The 21,751-nt window shown below is 48.0% G+C and overlaps 1 protein-coding gene across 1 annotated transcript in view; it reads right to left on the bottom strand.

Moving 5' to 3' along the window:
* gcgra (glucagon receptor a) overlaps positions 1-21,751 on the bottom strand; it is a 101,675-nt gene that overhangs the window by 9,363 nt on the left and 70,561 nt on the right. The window contains exons 6-13 of the mRNA XM_043715013.2: positions 20,809-20,915; positions 19,960-20,113; positions 12,377-12,536; positions 11,424-11,484; positions 6,841-6,910; positions 6,649-6,737; positions 3,908-4,046; positions 789-830 (exon numbers count right to left, since the gene is read on the bottom strand). Of these exons, the coding sequence (XP_043570948.1) occupies positions 789-830; positions 3,908-4,046; positions 6,649-6,737; positions 6,841-6,910; positions 11,424-11,484; positions 12,377-12,536; positions 19,960-20,113; positions 20,809-20,915 (822 nt within the window). The remainder of the gene's footprint in view (positions 1-788; positions 831-3,907; positions 4,047-6,648; positions 6,738-6,840; positions 6,911-11,423; positions 11,485-12,376; positions 12,537-19,959; positions 20,114-20,808; positions 20,916-21,751) is intronic.

The raw sequence follows: 21,751 nt of genomic DNA, 5'->3' as shown, positions 1-21,751 counted from the left end.
TCTGATTTCCAGCATCTGCAGGCCTTGTTTTTACCCACTTAAGTTCCTCCTCAATGATCTGCTCTTGTGTGTCAATGTTTCTCTGTCACAGTCTCCCTAGGAATGTCGACTACCATTCAGACTCTCCTGATCTTATTGGTTTGGCACTCTCCAGTTGGAGCATCTAGCTCAGGTGGAGATTACTTTTGTTTCTGAAACAGAAGGTGAACAGCTAAATGCCCCCCCACCCATTTCCAGAGATGGAGCCGGAGCTGTGGAAAGGTTTTGGCTTTCTGGATGACTGAGACCCCACGTGGGGTCTGATGGCAGCACTCTGCCAATGCAATCCCCGTCAAAACAGGCCACGTGACCGTTTCTCCCCAGCGCTACCCGTGGGATCTTCCTGTGCACCAAATGCCCGCTGCAGTCCCCTCTGTCACAAAACGTACGGGGAACCTCGGAGCTCACGCAAGGTGTACCAGGAAAGGCCAGCTGCTTCTTTTGTCTACCTCACGCTGAGGATAAGAACGGTTCCACCTGAGGTACCACTTTTCTTGGCCCTAGGCCAGTGATGAAATCAAGTAACAGACCTCAGTGGCCATTCCCTGCCCCTGGGGGGCGCTCCCCCTCCCACCCCGCCCTCCAACACCATGCCATGTCATTGTTTTCCCATGACCTGACTCCAAGTCAGGAACAAAGCTCTCGGCCCACAGAAAGGTCAGTGATCTTCAGAAAGTTGACCCCCACCATCCAGCCCACACCAGGAATAGTACAGAAAAGACAGAAACCAATTCCATTGGCCGTTTTACCTCTCTGTTGACAAAGCAGTACAATATGGCCACCAGCATACCCTGCAAGACAAGAAGATGCTGTTAGTATCTCCATTATATTGTCATGGTGACAAATAGATTTTCTTATTGGGATGATGTGCATTAGAGAGTGGAATTGGGCTCATGGGTGCTTCATCAATACCAACTGGCTGTGCTCTCGGGTCACTTTAGATCTACCTGCCTTGATCCATTGCCACTGTGGATGGATGGTTTAGTGGTTTTACTGTGAGATCATTAATCTAGAAACGCAAGTAATCCCCTGGTCTCAGTCAAATACTCAAGCTGCAACAATATTACCTCAGTAATGATGGAAAGGTTCCGATGAGTGCAGTGGTGGGAGGTCACTGGTTAAAGAGGTCCTGATATGCGCGGGGGAAAGGTCACTGGTTAAACAGGTTCCGATGAGTGCAGTGGGGAGAGGTCACTGGTTAAACAGGTTCCGATGAGTGCAGTGGGGAGAGGTCACTGATTAAAGAGGCTCTGATGAGCACAGGGGAGAGAGGTCACTGGTTAAAGAGGCTCTGATGAGCACAGCGGGGAGAGGTCACTGGTTAAAGACGCTCTGATGAGCACAGTGGGGAGAGGTCACTGGTTAAAGAGGCTCTGATGAGCACAGTGGGGAGAGGTCACTGGTTAAAGAGGCTCTGATGAGCACAGGGGAGAGAGGTCCACTGGTTAAAGAGGCTCTGATGAGCGCAGGGGAGAGAGGTCACTGGTCAAAGAGGCTCTGATGAGCACAGTGGGGAGAGGTCACTGGTTAAACAGGTTCCAATATGTGCAGGGGGGAGAGATCACTGGTTAAAGAGGTTCCGATATGTGCGGGGGAAAGGTCACTGGTTAAACAGGTTCCAATGAGTGCATCGGGGAGAGGTCACTGGTTAAACAGGTTCCAATGAGTGTAGCGATGAGTGCAGCGGGGAGAGGTCACTGGTTAAACAGGTTCCGATGAGTGCAGCGGGGAGAGGTCACTGGTTAAACAGGTTCCGATGAGTGCAGCGGGGAGAGGTCACTGATTAAACAGGTTCCCGATGAGTGCAGCGGGGAGAGGTCACTGGTTAAACAGGTTCCGATGAGTGCAGCGGGGAGAGGTCACTGATTAAACAGGTTCCCGATGAGTGTAGCGGGGAGAGGTCACTGGTTAAACAGGTTCCGATGAGTGTAGCGGGGAGAGGTCACTGGTTAAACAGGTTCCAATGAGTGTAGCGGGGAGAGGTCACTGGTTAAAGAGGTTCCGATGAACACAGTGGGAAGAGGTCACTGGTTAAACAGATTCCGATGAGTGCAGCGGGGAGAGGTCACTGGGTAAAGAGGTTCTGATTAGCGCAGCGGGGAAAGGTCACTGATTAAACAGGTTCCCGATGAGCCCGGGGGAAAAGGTCACTGGTTAATGAGTGCAGTGGGGAGAGGTCTCTGGTTAAAGAGGTTCCCGATGAGCACGGGGGAAAAGGTCACTGGTTAATGAGTGCAGGGGGGAGAGGTCTCTGGTTAAAGCAGCGGAGCTCTGTACAAAGACAGGTTCAACTCAAATCTTCCCCATGATGGAGAGGGTAAGGGGCACAGCTCAGCAAGTGAACCCAACCCTCGGAGCAGCAGTCGGGTACAAAGCACCCTCTTAGCCAACTGGCCCACCAAGGAGTTGGGAGTTGCCATGGTAACAGACATGCATGTTGGGGCAATGCAGAGTGACAGCAGAGCCTCCAATATTCTTCACCTGGTTGGTCAGGAATCCTTCCTCCCAATGGCCAGCATTGGAGGGATTGGCACGTTGACCCCCCAACCTCTTTAGCTACATCATCAACCCCCAACCCTCCTTAGGTCGTCAAGTCCTGGAGGGGGACCCATCCTGGGAACTTCGAGCTCTGAGGCAGGTTCACTACGCACTGCACCTCCTCTAAGAAAAGTAGCCACCTTGGGAACAGAGCTGGGGAGTGGGACGGGACTGGAATCAGCATGGAGTGGAGTTCTCTAGAATTGGTGGGAGTCTCGTCTGTCAGCTGGACTGCCCACCCCAGTGTGTCACCTTCTTTTGAAAAGCTCCTTAGCACTGGGTGCCCCTGAAAACACAGGGCTAGCGGGAAGAGGGCTGGGACACCCAACATTCCGATATCGAACTGTCTCAGCGTTCCTTCATCGGCTCTGGGACAACATCCTGGACCGGCCTTCCTCACAGGAATGAGGGAGCCCTGCAGGACTGTACCAGCTCAGCGAGGCAGCTCTGAGTGATGGTCAATACCTGCCAGTCTGGCGAATGACGCTGAGGGAGAGTGAGCACTGCAGATGCCGGAGAGTGGGAAAGTGTGGGGCTGGAAAAGCACAGCCGACAGCATCTCAGGAGCAGGAGAGTCGACGTTTCGGGCACTAGCCCTTCATCAGGAATGTTTCTCATGGTTAATTCACCTGACCTGCAGATCCCTGGACACTGTGGGTAATCTCACATGGCCAATCCACCTGTTTCCTGCTGAAGGGCTTATGCTCCAAACGTCGACTCTCTGCCCCTTGGATGGTGGCTGACCTGCTGTGCTTTTTCAGTGCCACACTATTTGCCTGGTGAGTGACTCTCCCAATTCATCAGGAGCCTCATGGCTCATGCCTCTCCCCTTCAGGGAGGTGAGGGCGGGGAATGGAAATCCTGCCCATCTACCCCTCCGATTGCTGCTAGCCAGATAGAGGCCCTGTGCCTCTTCCTTGCTTGGCAATGCCAGGAGGGGGTTGCTGCTTGTTGCTGGTAAGGTGCCCACCAGAGACCTGGGGCAATGCCAAGGGTGGGACAAGGGTCACGGGGTGTGGAGTGGGGGGGTCACACCCTCGCAATACTGGGCCCCTCAGCTAGAGGCTCTGAATGAGGGATCCTCCACCACTCGGAGACCTGCTGACAACTCCACCTCGGCCTACTACCAGCATGGCAACGGCCCTGCCCATCTCTGGGTAAATACTGGGTGGGGGGGAAGAACCCTCAAGGGGCGTTAATTGCCCTCCCTTGTTGATTCGGAGTCAGTGAGTTAGCATCTAACGTCATCATGCCCAAGCCAGCAGCTCCCTAGCACCCAGAAACCACTCAGTAACTTGACCAATGGGACAGTGGTGAGAGTCTTGAGTACCTGAAAGGAATTCAAAAAGAGGTCAAAGAAGAGCTTGACGTGGCGGAGAGTCCCCTGGGCATGTTCGTCTGTGATAAAGGCAAACACCACTTCATGGATCCCCAGCAAGGGGATCAGAGTCAGCGTAGACTTGGCCAGTCTGTACGGAGAGAGAGAGAGAGAGAGAGAGAGACGGGGTGGCAGAGAGAGACAGGGAGAGAGAGGGAGAGAGAGAGAGAGGGAGAGAAGAAAAAGAGACAGAGAAAGGGAGAGGGAGAGACAAAAAAGAGGGAGAAAGAGAGAAGGAGGGAGGGAAAGAGACAGGGAGAGGGAGAGACAGACAGAGAGAGAGAGACAGACACAGTGAGACAGAGAGAGATAGGGAGACGGGGAGACAGGGAGAGGGAGACAGACAGAGAGAAAGAGATACACAGACAGACAGACAGAGACAGTCATGAGTGTGGAATGGACAGAGTCTGCCTGTGACTCCCAGCTCCCCCATAAACAGCAAGGCTCAGCAATCCCCATCTCTGTCAGCACCTCCCCTGAAACACCGCATCCCAGCCCTCACTGACCGGATCCCAGCCCTCACTGACCAGATCCCAGCACTCACTGACCGGATCCCAGCGCTCACTGACCAGATCCCAGCCCTCACTGACCGGATCCCAGCCCTCACTGACCAGGTCCCAGTGCTCACTGACCGGATCTCAGTCCTCACTGACTGGATCCCAGCGCTCACTGACCGGATCCCAGCCCTCACTGACCAGGTCCCAGTGCTCACTGACCAGATCTCAGCCCTGACTGGATCTCAGCCCTGACTGGATCCCAGTCCTCACTGACCGGATCCCAGCCCTCACTGACCAGATCCCAGCGCTCACTGACCAGATCCCAGCCCTCACTGACCAGATCCCAGCGCTCACTGACCGGATCCCAGCCCTCACTGACCGGATCCCAGCCCTCACTGACCAGATCCCAGCGCTCACTGACCGGATCCCAGCCCTCACTGACCAGATCCTAGCGCTCACTGACCGGATCCCAGCCCTCACTGACCAGATCCCAGCGCTCACTGACCGGATCCTAGCCCTCACTGACCAGACCCCAGCCCTCACTGACCAGATCCCAGTGGTTACTGACCGGATCCCAGCCCTCACTGACTGGATCCCAGCCCTCACTGACCGGATCCCAACTTCACTCACTAGATCCTAGCCTCACCATCCAGACTGCATCATCCAGACACGCGTCCACACCCACCATCCAGACTACACTCACTGACATCAGTTGCTGGGAACATCACCCTTTCTGTTCAAATGAGGGCAGATTTTTGTCAACCCCAGGAATTTGACATGACTATTTTTTCTTTGCCCTCTATGCTTTAGCTGCGCCAATGGTGACTCAGGACTGGCCCTTTGGCCATGGCTCTCCATCTGCCTGACAAGCAGCTCTCCACCTAGTTTCAGCTCGCTCTCCACATCTCCCTCCTCAGCAGGTCCCCACGGAATTTGCATGGGGCAATTGGCAGGCCAAACCTGGGCACAATGCCCAAAGGGGGTGTACCACACACAATCTCATGCCCACTTAGAGTGAGGGTGATAGGATATCAAGCCAAAGGATTGGAAAACCATCCTGTAACTCTTTCGACAGACAGCTGCGGATCTCGAAATGTCTGAAACGCTTCAGTTTCCACAGCGGCAGATTCAACGTCACTTAGATAGACCCAACCCTCCCACCCTCCGCTGTCACTGTACTGAGGAGCAGAGGCATTCCCCACTGTGGGCGCTGAGAGAGGGGTTACACACCTATCCCACTCCTGTCCAACTGTGCAACTCTCTGCTTGAGAAATCACCACCATGGGGTCATAGGAAGGAGGGAAGGGGAGGAGAGGGAGAAAGGAGGGAGACAAGGGAGAGGTGGGGAAGAGAATGGAGCACTGAGAGATAAACTGGAGCAGAGGGGGGGATAGAAAGTGGCTGGTGAGATAGGAGCAGGAGAATGCCATTCAAACCTGCTGTGCCATCCATTATGATCATGACTGGTCATCCAACTCCATAACCTGGTCCATTTTCTCCCTACACCCTTTAGCCCCAACAACTATAGCCAACGCCTTTTGGAAATCATTGCCCTCAACCACTTTCACAGTGAGTAAAGGGTGGCAAGATGGCTCAGTGGTTAGCACTACTGCCTCATAGCACCAGGGACCCAGGTTCGATTCCAGCCTTGGGTGACTGTCTATGCGGAGTTTGAACATTCTCCCTGTGTCTGTGTGGGTTTCCTCCCGAAATCCAAAGATGTTCAGGTTAGGTGGATTGGCTGTGCTATATTGCCTACAGTGTTCAGGGATGTGTTACTGAGGGGTAAATGTAGAGTAGTAGGCGAATGGGTTTGGGTGGGATACTGTTCAGAGAGTCAGTGTAGAGTTGTTGGGCTGAAGGGCCTGTTTCCACACTGTATGGATTAGATTCTATTCTAAGTTAAATGTCACCTCTCAACTTTTTAATTCTGTCCCCATTAAAGACAGGCCCGAGAACGATATTTTCTGTTTTAATGGCCTTACTCACGAGGGTCACCATGTTTAGTACGCCTCATTTTCAACCCCCTAAAGCTTAAAAATAAACCACATTGTTGGGGGGGTGGGGGGAGGTGGTTGTGTGGAGAACAGGAGGGAAGAAAAGGGGTGGGGAAAGGAAGCAATGTGACTGATGGGCAAATGGAGGGGAGAGACAGGACGGGGAAGATAATCTGAGAGACTATAGAGAGAGTCTTACCTGAATTTATAATCTGTGTACCTCATCTGGTGAGCTCTGAGTTTAGACACAAGAATGTGAATAATTCTGATAAAAATGAAGAAATTGATCTAGGAGATAAGAGAACAAGAGGCCACAAGAATTAATGTGACTGTATGTTTTGAATTTTGACAATGAAATCTTGGACATGGGGTGAAATATTGTCCACTGTACCAGTATAGAGAGCAGGATAGGAGAGCGGATAATCCACCAGTACGCCATATTCTCGTTTGTTGTCCAACACCTGGAGGTAAACAAGGTGTTAGTAAGTTTGAACATCAGAGACAGACTCCCCCACTTCCTTCCTCTGCTTCCATACAGCTAGCCCATCAACACTAACTCCCAGGCTCTGTCACTGTCACAAGGCCTCAATGAAACTTTGACCTGATACAGAAATGCATGAGGATTGCTCAATACTTTTCCTTTAGGATTGATATCCAGAGAGTGACAGGAATCTGGGAGGGTAACTGAGGTGGGAAACCTCACAACCTTTTAAAAAAAGCACATGGACGAGCACTGGAAATGTCATAACATTCATGGTTATGGGCCTGGTGCTGGATAGTGGGGTTAGTACAGATAGGTCGATGGGATGAAGGGCCTATTCTGTCCTGAGTGACTGTATGACTGACCTCAGCCAGGATCAGTTCCCCGAGCATGCACTGGATGGGCAATGGAAGAGGGTAAGGGTGTTGAAGACTCCTAACCCTTGGAGATTTGTGGGCCTCCGATCCCTATGAGCATTAATCCTTTCCAGAATGTTCTGATCAAGGATTCAACTCCTTGACTTGCTCCTTTATTTGTTGGAGGGGCAGTTAAGCAAATGTTAGGGTCTTGGGGTCATAATATATATGGGGGTGGGGGGGTTGGTCTGGTCCATAATATATTATTTAACCCATATTTCTAATATACTTGGTCAGAGATGTTATTATGCACTGCTATGGTAGGTAGAATTTGGGGCAGGGGCACTACCAAAGCACCACAAAGCTCCTGTAGAGAATCATCACTTCACTGAGGTTGCCTGAGTTCAGAAGGGAGACAGGAACACATTGGTGGCATGACGTGAAGAAAGGTAGACCATTAACACCAGCAGAGACCCTTTGGGCAGAATGGCCAGATTTTGTCCTGGATGTGTTCTCATAGGAAGAATTTTCCCAACCTTCCAGCCTCACTCCATCCCCCAGCCCCACGATAAAGAAACCAAATCCATCCAGGATTGTAACCATTGCTGAATGTGTGTGTGGGAACCTCTGATATAATCTCAGAGTGAATGGATACACACTCAGCATTTCCCACCGTGGGTGACACGTTTAGAGTCAACCTTTTCTAATGGATTGGGACACTCTATGCTCCCCTTCTGACATGGTCATCACTGCACTGAGTGAAGCACTCACGCTCCATAACAGCTTTGTGGTGCAGTGGTAGTGCCCCTATCCCGGGTCACCTACCGTAGAAGTGCATAATAACATCGCTGATCAAGTTTACGAGATAAATGGGTTAAATAATGTGTTACGGTCCAGACCAAATCCCCTCAAAATATATTAAGAGGTTAGGCAAGACCTTAACTTTCTCTTGTTTTATAGGCTAGTGCGAGGTGCTGCATTCTGGGTGTAATTTGATTGGTCAACCTACCAATTGTGAAGCAAAACACACTTTATTCTGACACTATAGTTAAAATACAACAAAATAAAGAATTGAAATAAATTAACTCTATTGGAAAATTTAATGGGATAATAGATTTTTTAACTACCAAGCATCAACTGTTCCAATACAGTAACATCCCATAAACACACTCTTGGCAGAGGCATATTCAGTAAAATAGATTGCCTCACAGGCAATGTTTCTCCACTCCTGGAAGAAAGACCAGCAAGGGAAAACTCTGAGAGAGAGTGCCGCAGGGAAAGGCATACAGCAGCATCCAAACCGAACTTCAAGTCCCCAGCAACTGCTACTGAAAACCTAAAACTAAAAATCCTGGGAGTTTAATCCCACCCATTCAGGCTGCTTCTATTGTTTCAACTTTTACAAAAACACCAAGGCCTCACTAGCAGTTTACATTATTGGTTCTGAGTAGACAGATTGGCACCTTGTTCTCAACCTTTCGTTGTAAAAAAGAAAGGACACCTCATAGAGCCGCAGTATCATCAGAATAATAAAACAAAATGACTGTCATACACTCAGGCTTCATATAAACAGGCCTAGACTGATCCTTCAAATAGTCTGCAGAAAATAAGAGAGCATTTGTAGGTGGCTTTAGCACTTCTAAAGACTACACATGTCTCTTTGGAATATAAACTGCGAAAAATGGAAATGGAACAATGAACTGTGAATGCTGGAGATCTGGAACAACAAACAGAACTCGCTGGAGAAATTCAGCAGGTCTGGCAACATCTGAAGAAGAGTTGCAGGTCTTGAATTGCCATTTTCGCCACTACAGAGGTTGCCAGACCTGGTGGGTTTCCCCAGCAATTTCTGCCTTTCGTGAAAAATGGACACTGCCGTGTTACAGAGAACCTATCAGCTCTGGCTCATCTGGCAACTCGATGGTCAGAAGCAGAACTATGCAGTGTTCATTCATTGGTTACACAAGGTCACGTTACAGTTGGAGAAGCTGCACTTAAAACTTTCAAACATAGTAATTGGAACAGGGCGGATGGATTTCATTGAGTATAAGATCCCTGATTGGTCCAGTTTAACAACCCCAATCAGGGAGCCCTGGCTGACAGATATAAACAGGAGATTCAGAGTCTCCCCTCACTCTAGGGACTGGCTCTGAGTTGGTTGGTCAAAGTCCACTGTGCGCTGGCGAATAAAGGGTGATTTGGTGACTTGTTATTTCAAGACTGTCAGACAAACTGTGAGCAAGTGTCTTTGGAAAATTGATGAGTGATAATCTTGAGATTTTTAAGTCACTGTTTGTCTCAGTCCAGTTGAAATCATAACTCTGGAAAGCCTAGTAGAGATATTAGGTTTCACTCTTTCTCACCAAAAAATTAAACACTCAATGACCCTGAAAAGAAGAATTTCTAACGCGAGCAGAGCCCTAGGTCCAACTGATCAGCTGTCAAATCGAGGCTCTTCTATTGCACTGTGGTCAACACCGTGATATCATTGTCAGAAACCAAAAATAAAACAGTAAGAAAGTAATCTTATTCCACCGTTGTTCTACAGAATTTGTTTTTTTTTAAAACTTATTTTCCATTAATTTGCAGAGCTGTGTGACCTATCTATATGCAGATGAATGTTTGGGTTTGAAGGTGATAAAGTTTAAGTTTACATGGTCTTGGTTAATTGCAAATCATTGTAAGTTAGAAGTCACACATACCAGGTTACAGTCCAACAGTTTTATTTGAAATCACAAGCTTTTGGAGCGCTGCTCCTTTGTTACGTGAAATGAACTTTGTTACTTCACTTAATGAAGGAGCAGCGCTCCAAAAGCTTGTGATTTCAAATAAACCTGTTGGACTATAATCTGATATCATGTGATTCTGATTTTGTCCACCAGCATCTCCACATCGTGTTATAACTTAGAAAGAGGCCATTCAGCTCATTGTGTCTGTACTAGCCCGGCAAGTATTTTGGTGAAACCTAGTGTGAGTCTGTTTTGTGCTAGATGGCAGATGGGCCATCGTGGTCATTCAGTTGGTCATCTCCCCATGTCTGAGGCTTGCGAAGTGGGGTGGCTTGATTGCCAGTGCACTTACCCCCTCCATCTTGGAGTTGGGAAAAGGTGTTATGGACTAGGCCAGACCCCCCCCACCCCCCCTCAAAATATTTCCAGAAGGTAGCCTAGACCCTACCATTTGCTTTGTGAAGTGGATATTCCAGGGTGATACAACTGGTCAAATCTGAGCTACAAATCTTCTCCAAAGTCTCAAATTGGTCAAACCAGTCTGATTTAGGCAAAACAGAATTTATTTAAACACTACAGCTGAAATGCGAACAAATAAAAAGGCGAAATTTAGAATAACTTATCTTATTGTAAAACTTAACTGACCTGATACAGCAACGAACACTAATTATCTGTTGCAATACAGCAACATCCCATATACACAACTCTTGGCAAAAAGGGAAAGTCAAACACAGATTCTTACAGGCAGGAGGGAACAGCATTGAGGGAGATTTCAGAGAAAGTCAGAGGGATCGTTTTCTGAAGCTTGCGACTCCCCTGGACTCCAATATCCCGTACTGCGACAGCAAAATAAAAGACTGGAAAAAAACCTGAACAGGGAGTACTGGCCACTCCCCTGCCATTGTTAAACTGTCAAACTCCCTAGACTCTTCAGTACCGCTGTCTTTATGAACTCTCTTCAAGAAAAGCCCAGGACAAAATAATATTTTTAAGATTCGGAGATGCCAGTGTTGGACGGGGGGTGTACAAAGTTAAAAATCACACAACACCAGGTTATAGTCCAACAGGTTTAATTGGAAGCACACTAGCTTTCGGAGCGACGCTCCTTCAATTAAACCTGTGCTTCCAATTAAACCTGTTGGACTATAACCTGGTGTTGTGTGATTTTTAACTTTGTACACCGCAGTCCAACACCGGCATCTCCGAATCATGACTACTATCGACACCACTAACCGCCAGAATCACCTGATGAAGGAGCGTCGCTCCGAAAGCTAGTGTGCTTCCAATTAAACCTGTTGGACTATAACCTGGTGTTGTGTGATTTTTAACTTAATATTTTTAAAGTATTGTCAGAGAAAGGGACACACAGGCTTCAGAACCAAGCATTCATGCCATGGGGTCAACTTACCCAGTATTTTCATATAAATACTTGACAACCACCCAGGGAACAACGAATAACACCGGTGCTCCTGCAAGCCAACAGAAAACAGTACAACTTGGGTTACTGTGATGTCAAACTGGGAATCCATTCAGAAGAAGAGTGTGCTCCCAGAACATTGCCTCTGTGTGTGCTTTTTACTCACAGCTCGCTTTCCTCATATCATCAGAGTAGGGAGGTCATACTGCAGCTGGACAGGACATTGGTTAGGTCACTTTTGGAATATTGTATGCAATTCTGGTCTCCCTCCTATAGGAAGGATGTTGTGAAACTTGAAAGAGTTCAGAAAAGATTTACAGGGATGATGCCAAGGTCGGAGGATTTGAACTACAGGGAGAGGCTGAAAAGGCTGGGCCTGTTTTCCCTGGAGTGTCAGAGGCTGAGGGGTGACCTTGTAGAAGTTTATAAGATCATGAGAGGCATGGATAGGATAAATAGACAAAGTCTTTTCCCTAGGATCGGGGAGTCCAGAACTAGAGGGCATAGGTTTAGGGTGAGGGGGGAAAGATATAAAAGGGATCTCAGGGGCAACCTTTTCACACAGAGGGTGGTGCGTGTATGGAATGAGCTGCCAGAGGAAGTGGTGGAGTCTGGTACAATTATAACATTTAAAAGGCATCTGGATGGGTATATGAATAGGAAGGGTTTGGAGGGATATGGGCTAAGTGCTGGCAAATGGGACTAGATTAGGGTAGGATATCTGGTCAGCATGGATGAGTTGAACCAAAGGGTCTGTTTCCGTGCTGTACATCTCTGTAACTCTAGTTGTTGGAGACACCTGTCAGTGCATGATCCACTGATCCAACCCTGATTCCTTTGGAAGTTCTGGGGTCTGTTGGAAATGGTCATGATGGAGATCTGACTGATGCTGGCTAATCCCTGTTCCCAGATAACAATGAGCAGGAGTGAACTGAACCACCTACCCCAGCCGATGCATAAATAAATATTAAAGTAGCTCTTTTCAGAGAAGACGGCGATCACCAGCAGATTGTGTAAGTAGATCCCTTCAATCAGCAGCCAATAGTAATTCGCCCCGATGCAGTACTGCATGAGCACTTGAGCTGTTCTGCAACCTGCTGCAGTCTGTTCGAAAGACGGAAATACAGGTTAGACCGTTTATCACTCAATGGGTGCAGCAGTGTGCGTGCGTGTATGTGTGTATGCACAATGGATGTGTATAAAATGTGTGTGAATGTGTGGTATGTGCGTGTGAGTGTATGTAAGAGTGTGTGTGTGTGAAATGTGTGCATGTGCATGAAATATGTGTGCATGCAATGTTTGTGTGCATCATGTGTAAAATGCTTGCGTATGTGTACAATGTGTCAATGTGTAAAATGTGTGTGTGTGTGTGTCAGTGCATGTGTGAGTGCCCAGTGTGTGTGTGAGTGTATAGTGTGTGAGTATACAGTGCGTTAGTGTACTGTGTGTGTGAGTGTACAGTGCGTGAGTGTACAGTGTTTGAGTGTACAGTATGTGTGAGTGTACAGTATGTGTGTGTGAGAGTATCCAGTGTGAGTGAGCGTATAGTACATGTGAGTGTACAGAGTATGTGTGAGTGTGTGAGAGTGAGTGCCCAGTATGAGTGTACAACGTGTGTGTGTGTACATGTGTGTGAATGTCCAGTATGTGTGAGTGTACAGTGTGGGTGTGAGTGTACACTGTGGGTGCGTGTGAGTGTATAGTGTGTGGGTGCACAGTGTGTGTGTGTGTGTACAGTGTGTGAGCATATAATGTGTGTGCACAGTGTGTAAGTACAGTGTGCTTGTGCGTTCAGTGTGATTGTACAGCGTGAGTGTAGTGTGTGTGTACAATGTGTGAGTTTAAAGTGTGTGTGCACAGTGTGTGTGTGTGTACAATGTGTGTGTAAGTATCCAGTGTGAGTGTACAGTATATGTGAGTGTACAGAGTATGTGTGAATGTGTGAGAGGGTCCAGTGTGAGTGTACAATGTGTGTGTGTCCAGTGTGTGTGTCCAGTGTGTGTGAGTGTACACAGTATGTGTGAGTGTACAGTGTGGGTGCGTGTGAGTGTATAATGTGTGGGTGTATAGTGTGCGTGTGTGTGCAGTGTGTGTACAGTGTGTATGTGAGCGTTCAGTGTGTGAGTGTTCAGTGTATGTGTACAGTGTGCGTGCGCGTACAGTGTGATTGTACAGTGTGAGTGTAGTGTGTGTATATTGTTTGTGTGTAAAGTGTGTGTGTACAGCGTGTGCGTAGTGTGTATGAATGTATAGTGTGTGTGCGTACAATATGTGTGAGTGTACAGTGTGAGTGTAATGTGTGTGTACAATGTGTATGTATGACTGTACAGTGTGTGTGCGAATGTACAGTATGTGTGAGAACAAAATGAATGGTGAGATAGATCAGCGAGAGCCCATCGATTTAGGCAGGAGGTCTCATAATCCCAACAAAAACAAATCTCCCAACGAGTTTGAAGAGCCACGGGATTTGAAGTTAAACTTGAAAACAGGCAGAGGTCAGTGAGGCCACAAGAAGATGAAAGGAAGTATGTGGGTTTGTTTCTGGGGCTGGGGGAGGATAGAGTTGAGAAGTGATGTCAAACTTGTACAGAACCTCACTTAGCCCACCCCTGAACCATAAACACTTTCTGTCTCCAATAAAAAATTGACTCAGAACATGAAACAGCTTCACAGAAATGCTACAGAAACTGAGAGGTCGTATCGTTCACAAAGGACTGCGCATTTGGTGGTGGGGGGGGGGGCGGCTTCCTTTCCCGGAAAAGAGAACTAATTCGATAGAGACGGTAAAGGCAACAAAAGTTGTTGATAACTTTGATTTTGGGTTTTTTTCTTAGAAAGGATGTTTCTACTTGTGGAAGACCAAGACTAAGGACAGAAATACAACCAATCCACAAATCCAAAAGGGCATTCAGGTGAAATGCCTTTATCCAGAGAGTGGCTGGACTGTGGAACTTGCTGCAGCAAAAGGGTGGTTGAGGCGTGAGGGTGAGTTTAAAAGGGTGGGAGGCAAGTTACGGATTTTTGACGAATCTGTTCAGACACACCTCCGTGGTAGATGGGATTAGAACTCTGATCTTTTGGCCCAGAAGTGGGGATGCTACCATGACACCACAAGAGCCCTGGGTGGAGGCTTGTGTGCAGCATAAGTCCCAGCTTTGACCAATGGAGAAGAATGGTCTCTTTCTGCGCTGTCAAGAACAACAAGGAGCTGTTCATGTTGTAAATACTGCGTCAGCTGAGTGTGTCCAAGTGCATGCTCCAGTTGTTATCAACTGGTATTAACTGGGAAATCAAGGGCACGAGGTCAGGATGTGTAAGGGAATGTCGGGGCTTAGATCGATGAGGAAGACAGACTGAACCCCACTTCACCCACTGCCCAGGTGAGAATTGGCAGGAGTGGGCAGGGGCAGGGAGCAAACTCAGGCCGGGATGTGAAAACTGTCCCGTGTACCCGGTCAAATCAAATTCTCACAAGATGGTTAAACCCCTTCCCATGGGAGTGGGATCGAAACCCTTCAGGTACATCCTGCTTTGCCCATCGCTACTTAGGTGTTCAGCAAGGTGAGGGAATATCCGCAGCGAGAGATGGAACCTGGTAACCAGTGTAGGTACACACTCTCCATGCTCAGGTCGGTTAGGTAAATCCCTGCCTCCACTCTGCCCAACACTGTGTGGACTAGCTTTGATCTCAGAACACCCACTTTCCATCAGCTACCCCTTTACGTTCCCTAGAGAATTCCCACAGAATCCAAACAACAGCAAGATGACAATGATCCTGTTTTCCCGATTTTAGATTAGGGTTAGCATGAGCTGGGAAACAAGGAGAGTTCCCTGTCTGCTCCATATCTTTAACAGCATCTCAGTTTAATGCATCCAGAAAAAGATTAATTCGATTGCACTTTCTGGAATTTGCAATTGGAACTGTTATGTCCTCAGACTTCGTGACTGACATGAAGTGCTAATTTAAATATCAAGAGAATTGGAAGTGTGGTGTGACATCAAAGGTTTAAACATGCTCAAGTTGAATTTTATTGCACTCTCTTGTCATTTTTAAGTTAAAGTACCTTGTAATGTCTTTTTTGTTCAAATTTTATGAAGGAAGTTTCTTTTTGGAAAATAACTACACAGTTTCTGAGTTAGCATAGCAGCCAGTGTGACATTATAAGTTACCAAAGAGTGTTGTTTCTGACAATTGCAACAGATTAACGGGAAATAGATTTAGTTAATGCACTTGGTTTGTTGCGGGGAACATGTGTAAAGGGGGTATAGTTCTATCAGTTGCAAGCAATGGGAAAACGGACGAGGAATATGTTATGAAAGATGTGTCGTCAGTGGGAGATGCAGTCCAGTTTATTGAGGAACTAAGACTGTCTCCAACACAGTGGAGCGCAGTGATGGATTAGGATCATTAGGTGAGCACTGCATTAACCCTTTCAGAGATTACAGATGGCCCTGACCTAAAGTGGACAGAGCTTGGTGCCATGGGGGAGAAAGATGGTCATGGGCAATACTCCCCACAACTGATGACTAAGCTGTTTTGTCAACGCAGCACAGAAACAGAGAGCCTCCTGGTACAGCTGGAGATTACAGCCAATCGTACAACTTTCCTTCTCCCTAAATTGTTCCACACACAGGGCAACACTGCTGCCTCACTGCGCCAGGGACCCGGAATCGGTGCCAGCCTCGGGCGACTGTTTCTATGTGGAGTTTGCACATCCTCCCCGTGTCTGCGTGGGTTTCCTCTGGGTGCTCCAGTTTTCTCCCACAGTCCAAAGATGTGCAGGTCAGGATGGATTGGCCATGAGAAATGCAGAATTACAGGGATGGGGTGGTCTGGGTTGCTTTGGCTGGTGAATGAGGGGGGGGGGGGGGTGAGGGGCTCAGTGCAGACTTGATGGGCTGAATGGCCTGTTCCATTACAGTAAGGATTCTATGATTCTAAATTGGCAATTATTTACACCAGGCTGAGGACTGTCAATGGTCCACACTTCCTCATTCTCGGATTGATGGAGCAGTGCAGATCCCAATACTGTGTGGGTTCAGAGGCCGAATCAAATTCACTCCAGCTACAGGATACTGGGTGGGGAAATCCTGCAGGAAGTGAATGCTCCAACTCCTGAAGGTGGGTCTGAGTGAGTGAAGCTCTGCATCTGGACTGGGATTCCACGGAAGGGAGCCCGTAGCTTTAACCCAAACTCTCCGGGTGGGAATCTCACAGGATTGGGTGGAGCCTCAGGTGTTACCTTGTTGAAAGGTTGGCGAGGTCCTGCCTGTTGTTGGGAGACCCTCTGTCATGTTCTCCAGCGACATCAGCTTGTGACGCAGCAACCAGGCAGTGGCTGGGTAGTGACGCACCTGCCTGTTGTGAGGGAGGGTGGGGGCATTTCCTGCCAATGAGAGAGGCTGCTGGCCAATCAGATGCTGGCTGTTCTTGCTCTCAATAGTGCCCCTGAGAAGGTTGTGGTCGTTAATGGAAGGACAACACTCCACCCTCCCCCCTCCCCAAAGTTCCTGGATCAAGGAACTGGACGTGTAAAGGAAGGGCTGATGGAAAGGTGGGTGTGGGAGTCTAGGGTAGGGGATAGGGACATTTGAGTGAGGTGGGAACAGGGCAGTTTGGGTGGCTCCCTTACACAGTTCAGCTGGAGCTGGTTAGTTGGAGTTGACGGGCTTTTGCCTGAAACATCAATTCCCCTGCTCCTCAGATGCTGCCTGACCTGCTGTGCTTTTTCAGCACCACACTCTCGACTCTGATCTCCAGCATTTGCAGTCCTCACTGCCTCCAGGTTGATTTTAACCTCACTGCAAAGCCTCTTCCAAGGATGCCTACCTTGAAGAAGTTCTCCTCCTCTTTCTATTGGTCAGAGTATTGAGTACAGGAGTTGGGAGGTCATGTTGCGGCTGTACAGGACATTGGTGAGGCCACTGTTGGAATATTGTGTGCAATTCTGGTCACCTTCCTATCGGAAAGATGTTGTGAAACTTGAAAGGGTTCAGAAAAGATTTACAAGAATGTTGCCAGGGTTGGAGGATTTGAGCTATAGGGAAAGGCTGAACAGGCTGGGGCTGTTTTCCCTGGAGCGTCAGAGACTGAGGGGTGACCTTATAGAGGTTTACAAAATCATGAGGGGCATGGATAGGGTAAATAGGCAAAGTCTTTTCTCTGGGGTCGGGGAGTCCAGAACTAGAGGGCACAGCTTTAGGGTGAGAGGGGAAAGATATAAAAGAGACCTAAGGGGCAACTTTTTCACGCAGAGGGTGGTATGTGTATGGAATGAGCTGCCAGAGGATGTGGTGGAGGCTGGTACAATTGCAACATTTAAGAGGCATTTGGATGGGTATATGAATAGGAAGGGTTTGGAGGGATATGGGCCGGGTGCTGGCAGGTGGGACTAGATTGGGTTGGGATATCTGGTCAGCATGGACGGGTTGGACTGAAGGGTCAGTTTCCATGCTGTACATTTCTATGACTCTATGACCTCAGTGAGTCTCTCTCTCACTGCACCCTCCAGGTCATCTCCTCAGCCCTGAAGCTTTTTAGCCACATCCTGAAGCAGACTCGCTACCACTGCCACATCGCCTTCCTCAGTTGAAGGGCATTTGCCCAAAACGTCGATTCCCCTGCTCCTTGGATGCTACCTGACCTGCTGTGCTTTTCCAGCAACACACTCTCGACTCTAATCTCCAGCTTTTGCCGTCCTCACTTTCGCCTTGAGCTGGTTGGGCAGCAGAGTTTGATGCCAGGCACTGCCTTGCCTAGTTAAGTTCCCATCCCACCCCAAGCTCACCCACAGCAAGAGCAAAGCCCCTTGGATTTCTTCTTCACCCTGTATGACCCCCTGCTGACCTTAGTAACAGTGAGACCCAGTGGGCTGTAAAATCTGAATGGCTCCTCTATCCCAATGAGGGCAATTGGTTAAAACTGCTCCATTGAAATGAAGTTAATTCAACAAGATGTGCAAACCAATGGACAACACTGTCCCACTGCTGCAGCCTGACCAGGAGTGATGGTCTCTTTTTAAGCTAAACCTTTCTCTTATTCTTAATCAAAATGGTGCCACGTCGTGGTGACAGTATGAAAGCTTTTCACCGTATTCGGCTGTTTTATCTCACTGTAAAACACACATGACAGTAAAATCATCCAGTCACTCATTCAGTGCTCTGGGTGCCATTCTTTAAGATTTGCCCATTTTCAGGTCAGTTTCTTGCCGTGGGCTTTGAAACTGTCTGGGGGAACAAGGCAGCATCACTTCAGGCAGGGCCCTGATGGACAACAGAGAAACTCTCAGAAAAACGTACACACCCCCATACCCCCGAGCCGACAGTTACCTTACCAGACATCAGCTCCCACTTCTGGGCAGTTCCTGAAAAACTCCACCAACATTTTAATAGTCTGTCATTAAACCTGGGCTAGACCAGATGGGAAACAGAATTCAATCAAGACTGTGTTCATTTCCTAATTATGGACTAAACGTCGTGTGTAATCCTGAACTAAGCATACTGTTCGGTTCACTAATCATTAGATCCTTGGGATAACTACACTGGACCATTGTCAAAAGGATTTGAAGAACAGCAAAGACTTAGGAGAAAGCTCATAAGTCTTTTTCTTGTTCCCTCTCTTTAATTAGAAATGGGGGAAGGGACCAAATAGGCCCAGAAATGCACTGGCCCATGTGACATGCTTCTGATAATGTACACTTCCCAAATCCTGACTGGCTGGACAATTTTCTGACATGAATATTTCTGATTCATCAGGCAGCATCAATCCCCAGCGGAGCACAGCTGCTGTACTGTCACAGTGGAGATGGTAGTGTAGTTTTAAGGTCACTGGGCCAGTTATCCAGAGGCTCCAGGGTAATGTCCATGAGATGGGGGGGGGGTTTCGAATCCCAGTTCAACAGAGGGTGGAGTTCAAATCCAACAATATTCTGGAGCTAAAAGCTAACCCTAATGGTGACCATTGTCAAAACCCATCCACTTTGCTAATGTCCTTTAGGGAAGGAAATCTGCCGTCCTGAACTGACCTGGCCTCCATGGGACTCCAGACCCACAGGTATGTGGGGGCTCTTCACTGCCCTCGGAAATGACCTGGCAAGACACTGAGTTAGAATCCCTACACTGGGGAAGCAGGCCATTTAGCACAGCAAACCCCCAAAGAGTTCCCACCCAATCCCTGTACCCCTGCATTTTCCATGGTGAATCCACCCAACCTGCACATCCCAACCCACCCTGACCTGGACATCTTTGGACTGTGGGAGGAAACCTAGACACAGGGAGAATGTGTAAACCCCACATAGTCACCTGAGACTGGAATTTAACCCAGGACCCTGGTGCTGTGAGGTAGCACTGAGCTATCGTGCCACCCCAGCTCAAGGGCAGCTAGGATTGGCAATAAATGTTGGCCTTGCCAGTGGCACCGATATCCCAAGAAAGGATTGGGTAAGAAAAAACTATGGTGGCCAACGATCTTGTTACCAGTGAGTGCTTACCCCTTCAAAGCAGCATAGAATCACCAGAGAGGACCTACCTCATTGTTAAACCAGACTTTAATGTCAACATCCTCTGTGATTTGTTTGTACTGTGTTTTGAAAAGAGCGTCTTTAATGAGGATTGAGACTGCTCGAAGGATGAATGAGGCAAACAGGTTCATGTGGATGTAGTTCCTCATACAGTGAAGCTTCCTGGGGGAGAGATAGAGATGATTAGGAACCATGCAGGATTCAGCCGTGGGTCAGACAAGTTTTATATTGGCGGAGGGGGTATTTGATCCTGTGAGGTTTGAGCTGAGGGGAAGTTGAATGTTGCCCCAGTTTTGGGAAACACCATGACTCTGACATGAATGGCAAGATTGGGTGTAGAGCAATGAGATGAGGAGTTAGACCCCGCTCACTCTTCCCCAACACCAGAATATCTTCAACGGCCCATCCTGACTTTTTCCCCATTGATCACACCTCCTGGTGAAAATATTTTCTAAGCAATCCTTCAGACTGTTGTGACACACCTCTGGAGCAGGTGGGACTTGAAGCCCGGCATCCTGACCCAGAGGAATGGGCGATACCACTGCACCACAAGAGGCCAGCATCTCTTGGTGTAGGCTGACCACTCAGCAGAATATATGAGCACTCTTTGCAACGGAATCACTTGGCATGAGCTTGGAGAGGGAATGGGTCAACTTTGACCCACCTCTCTGGCCTGGATAGAGGTGAGAGGTCAGAGGACTAGAGGTGAGAGGTCAGAGGACTAGAGGCGACGGTAGCACATTAGAGGTGAAAAGTGAGTGCACTGTAATTAGAAATGAAAGATCAGAGAACTAAAGGTGAAAGGTCAAGTTAACAGCAGTTCAATATTTGATAACATTACCAAAGAATATTCTTACCTAAATCCCACCAGAATTCCCAGGGCCAACACTAAGGTTCCTAAGGACAGCGAATATCCCACTGTGTACATTATCTTGAAGCCATGTAATATCTTCCCCTGTTCCTGCTGAAAAGTGACAGAAAATACCGATTAACAAAGGCATGATGGGTCACACAGCAGCTCAGTGATGTCCAGATGGAACCCCTGAACTGTTCGGTACAGAAATGTGGGGAAGAGGACACTTTTGTTCATTCTGATGAAACAGCCGAGAGATTGATGTTGAAATGACGGATGGAGATCAGAGAATATCTGAGAAATCAATACAAAAAAGTGGGTGTGGAAACTTAAGAATATAATACAGGAAGGCATAGTACAGAGGCCATTCATCCCACTGAGCTGTTACTAGCTCTTTGAAACTCGAGTCCGAGACCCCCCACCTCCTGACTCCTTTTCCACAGTGCAGGGTTAGAACTGTTTCTATAAAATATGACTCAAAGTTCAGCTTTTTAAAATTATTATTCATTCATAGGATGTGAACGTCGCTGACTATGCCAGCATTTATTGCCCATTCCTAATTACCCCAGAGGGCAGTTAAGAGTCAACCACATCGCTGTGGGTCTGGAGTCACATGGAGGCCAGACCAGGTAAGGATGGCAGTTTCCTTCCCTAAAGGATATTAGTGACCCAGATGGGATTTTCCAACAATCAACAGTGGTTCATGGCCATCTTGAGACTCATAGATTTTTATTGAATTCAAATTCCACCATCGACCATGGTGGGATTTGAACCTGTACTCCAAGAACATTACCTGGGTGTCTGGATTAAGGCTTTTGCCCGAAACGTCAATTTTGCTGCTCGTCGGATGCTGCCTGAATTGCTGTGCTCTTCCAGCACCACTGATCCAGAACCTATGTCTGGATTAACCGTCCACCACTTCCCAGCTAAACAGCAGTATTGTTAAA

This window comes from Chiloscyllium plagiosum, unplaced genomic scaffold (genome assembly GCF_037043375.1).
Source record: "Chiloscyllium plagiosum isolate Xiang-an unplaced genomic scaffold, Cpla_swu_hap1 HiC_scaffold_25, whole genome shotgun sequence".
Lineage (NCBI taxonomy): Eukaryota > Metazoa > Chordata > Chondrichthyes > Orectolobiformes > Hemiscylliidae > Chiloscyllium > Chiloscyllium plagiosum.
Note: the sequence above shows the minus strand (reverse complement) of the source record. Positions and strands in the feature narration are given on the sequence as shown.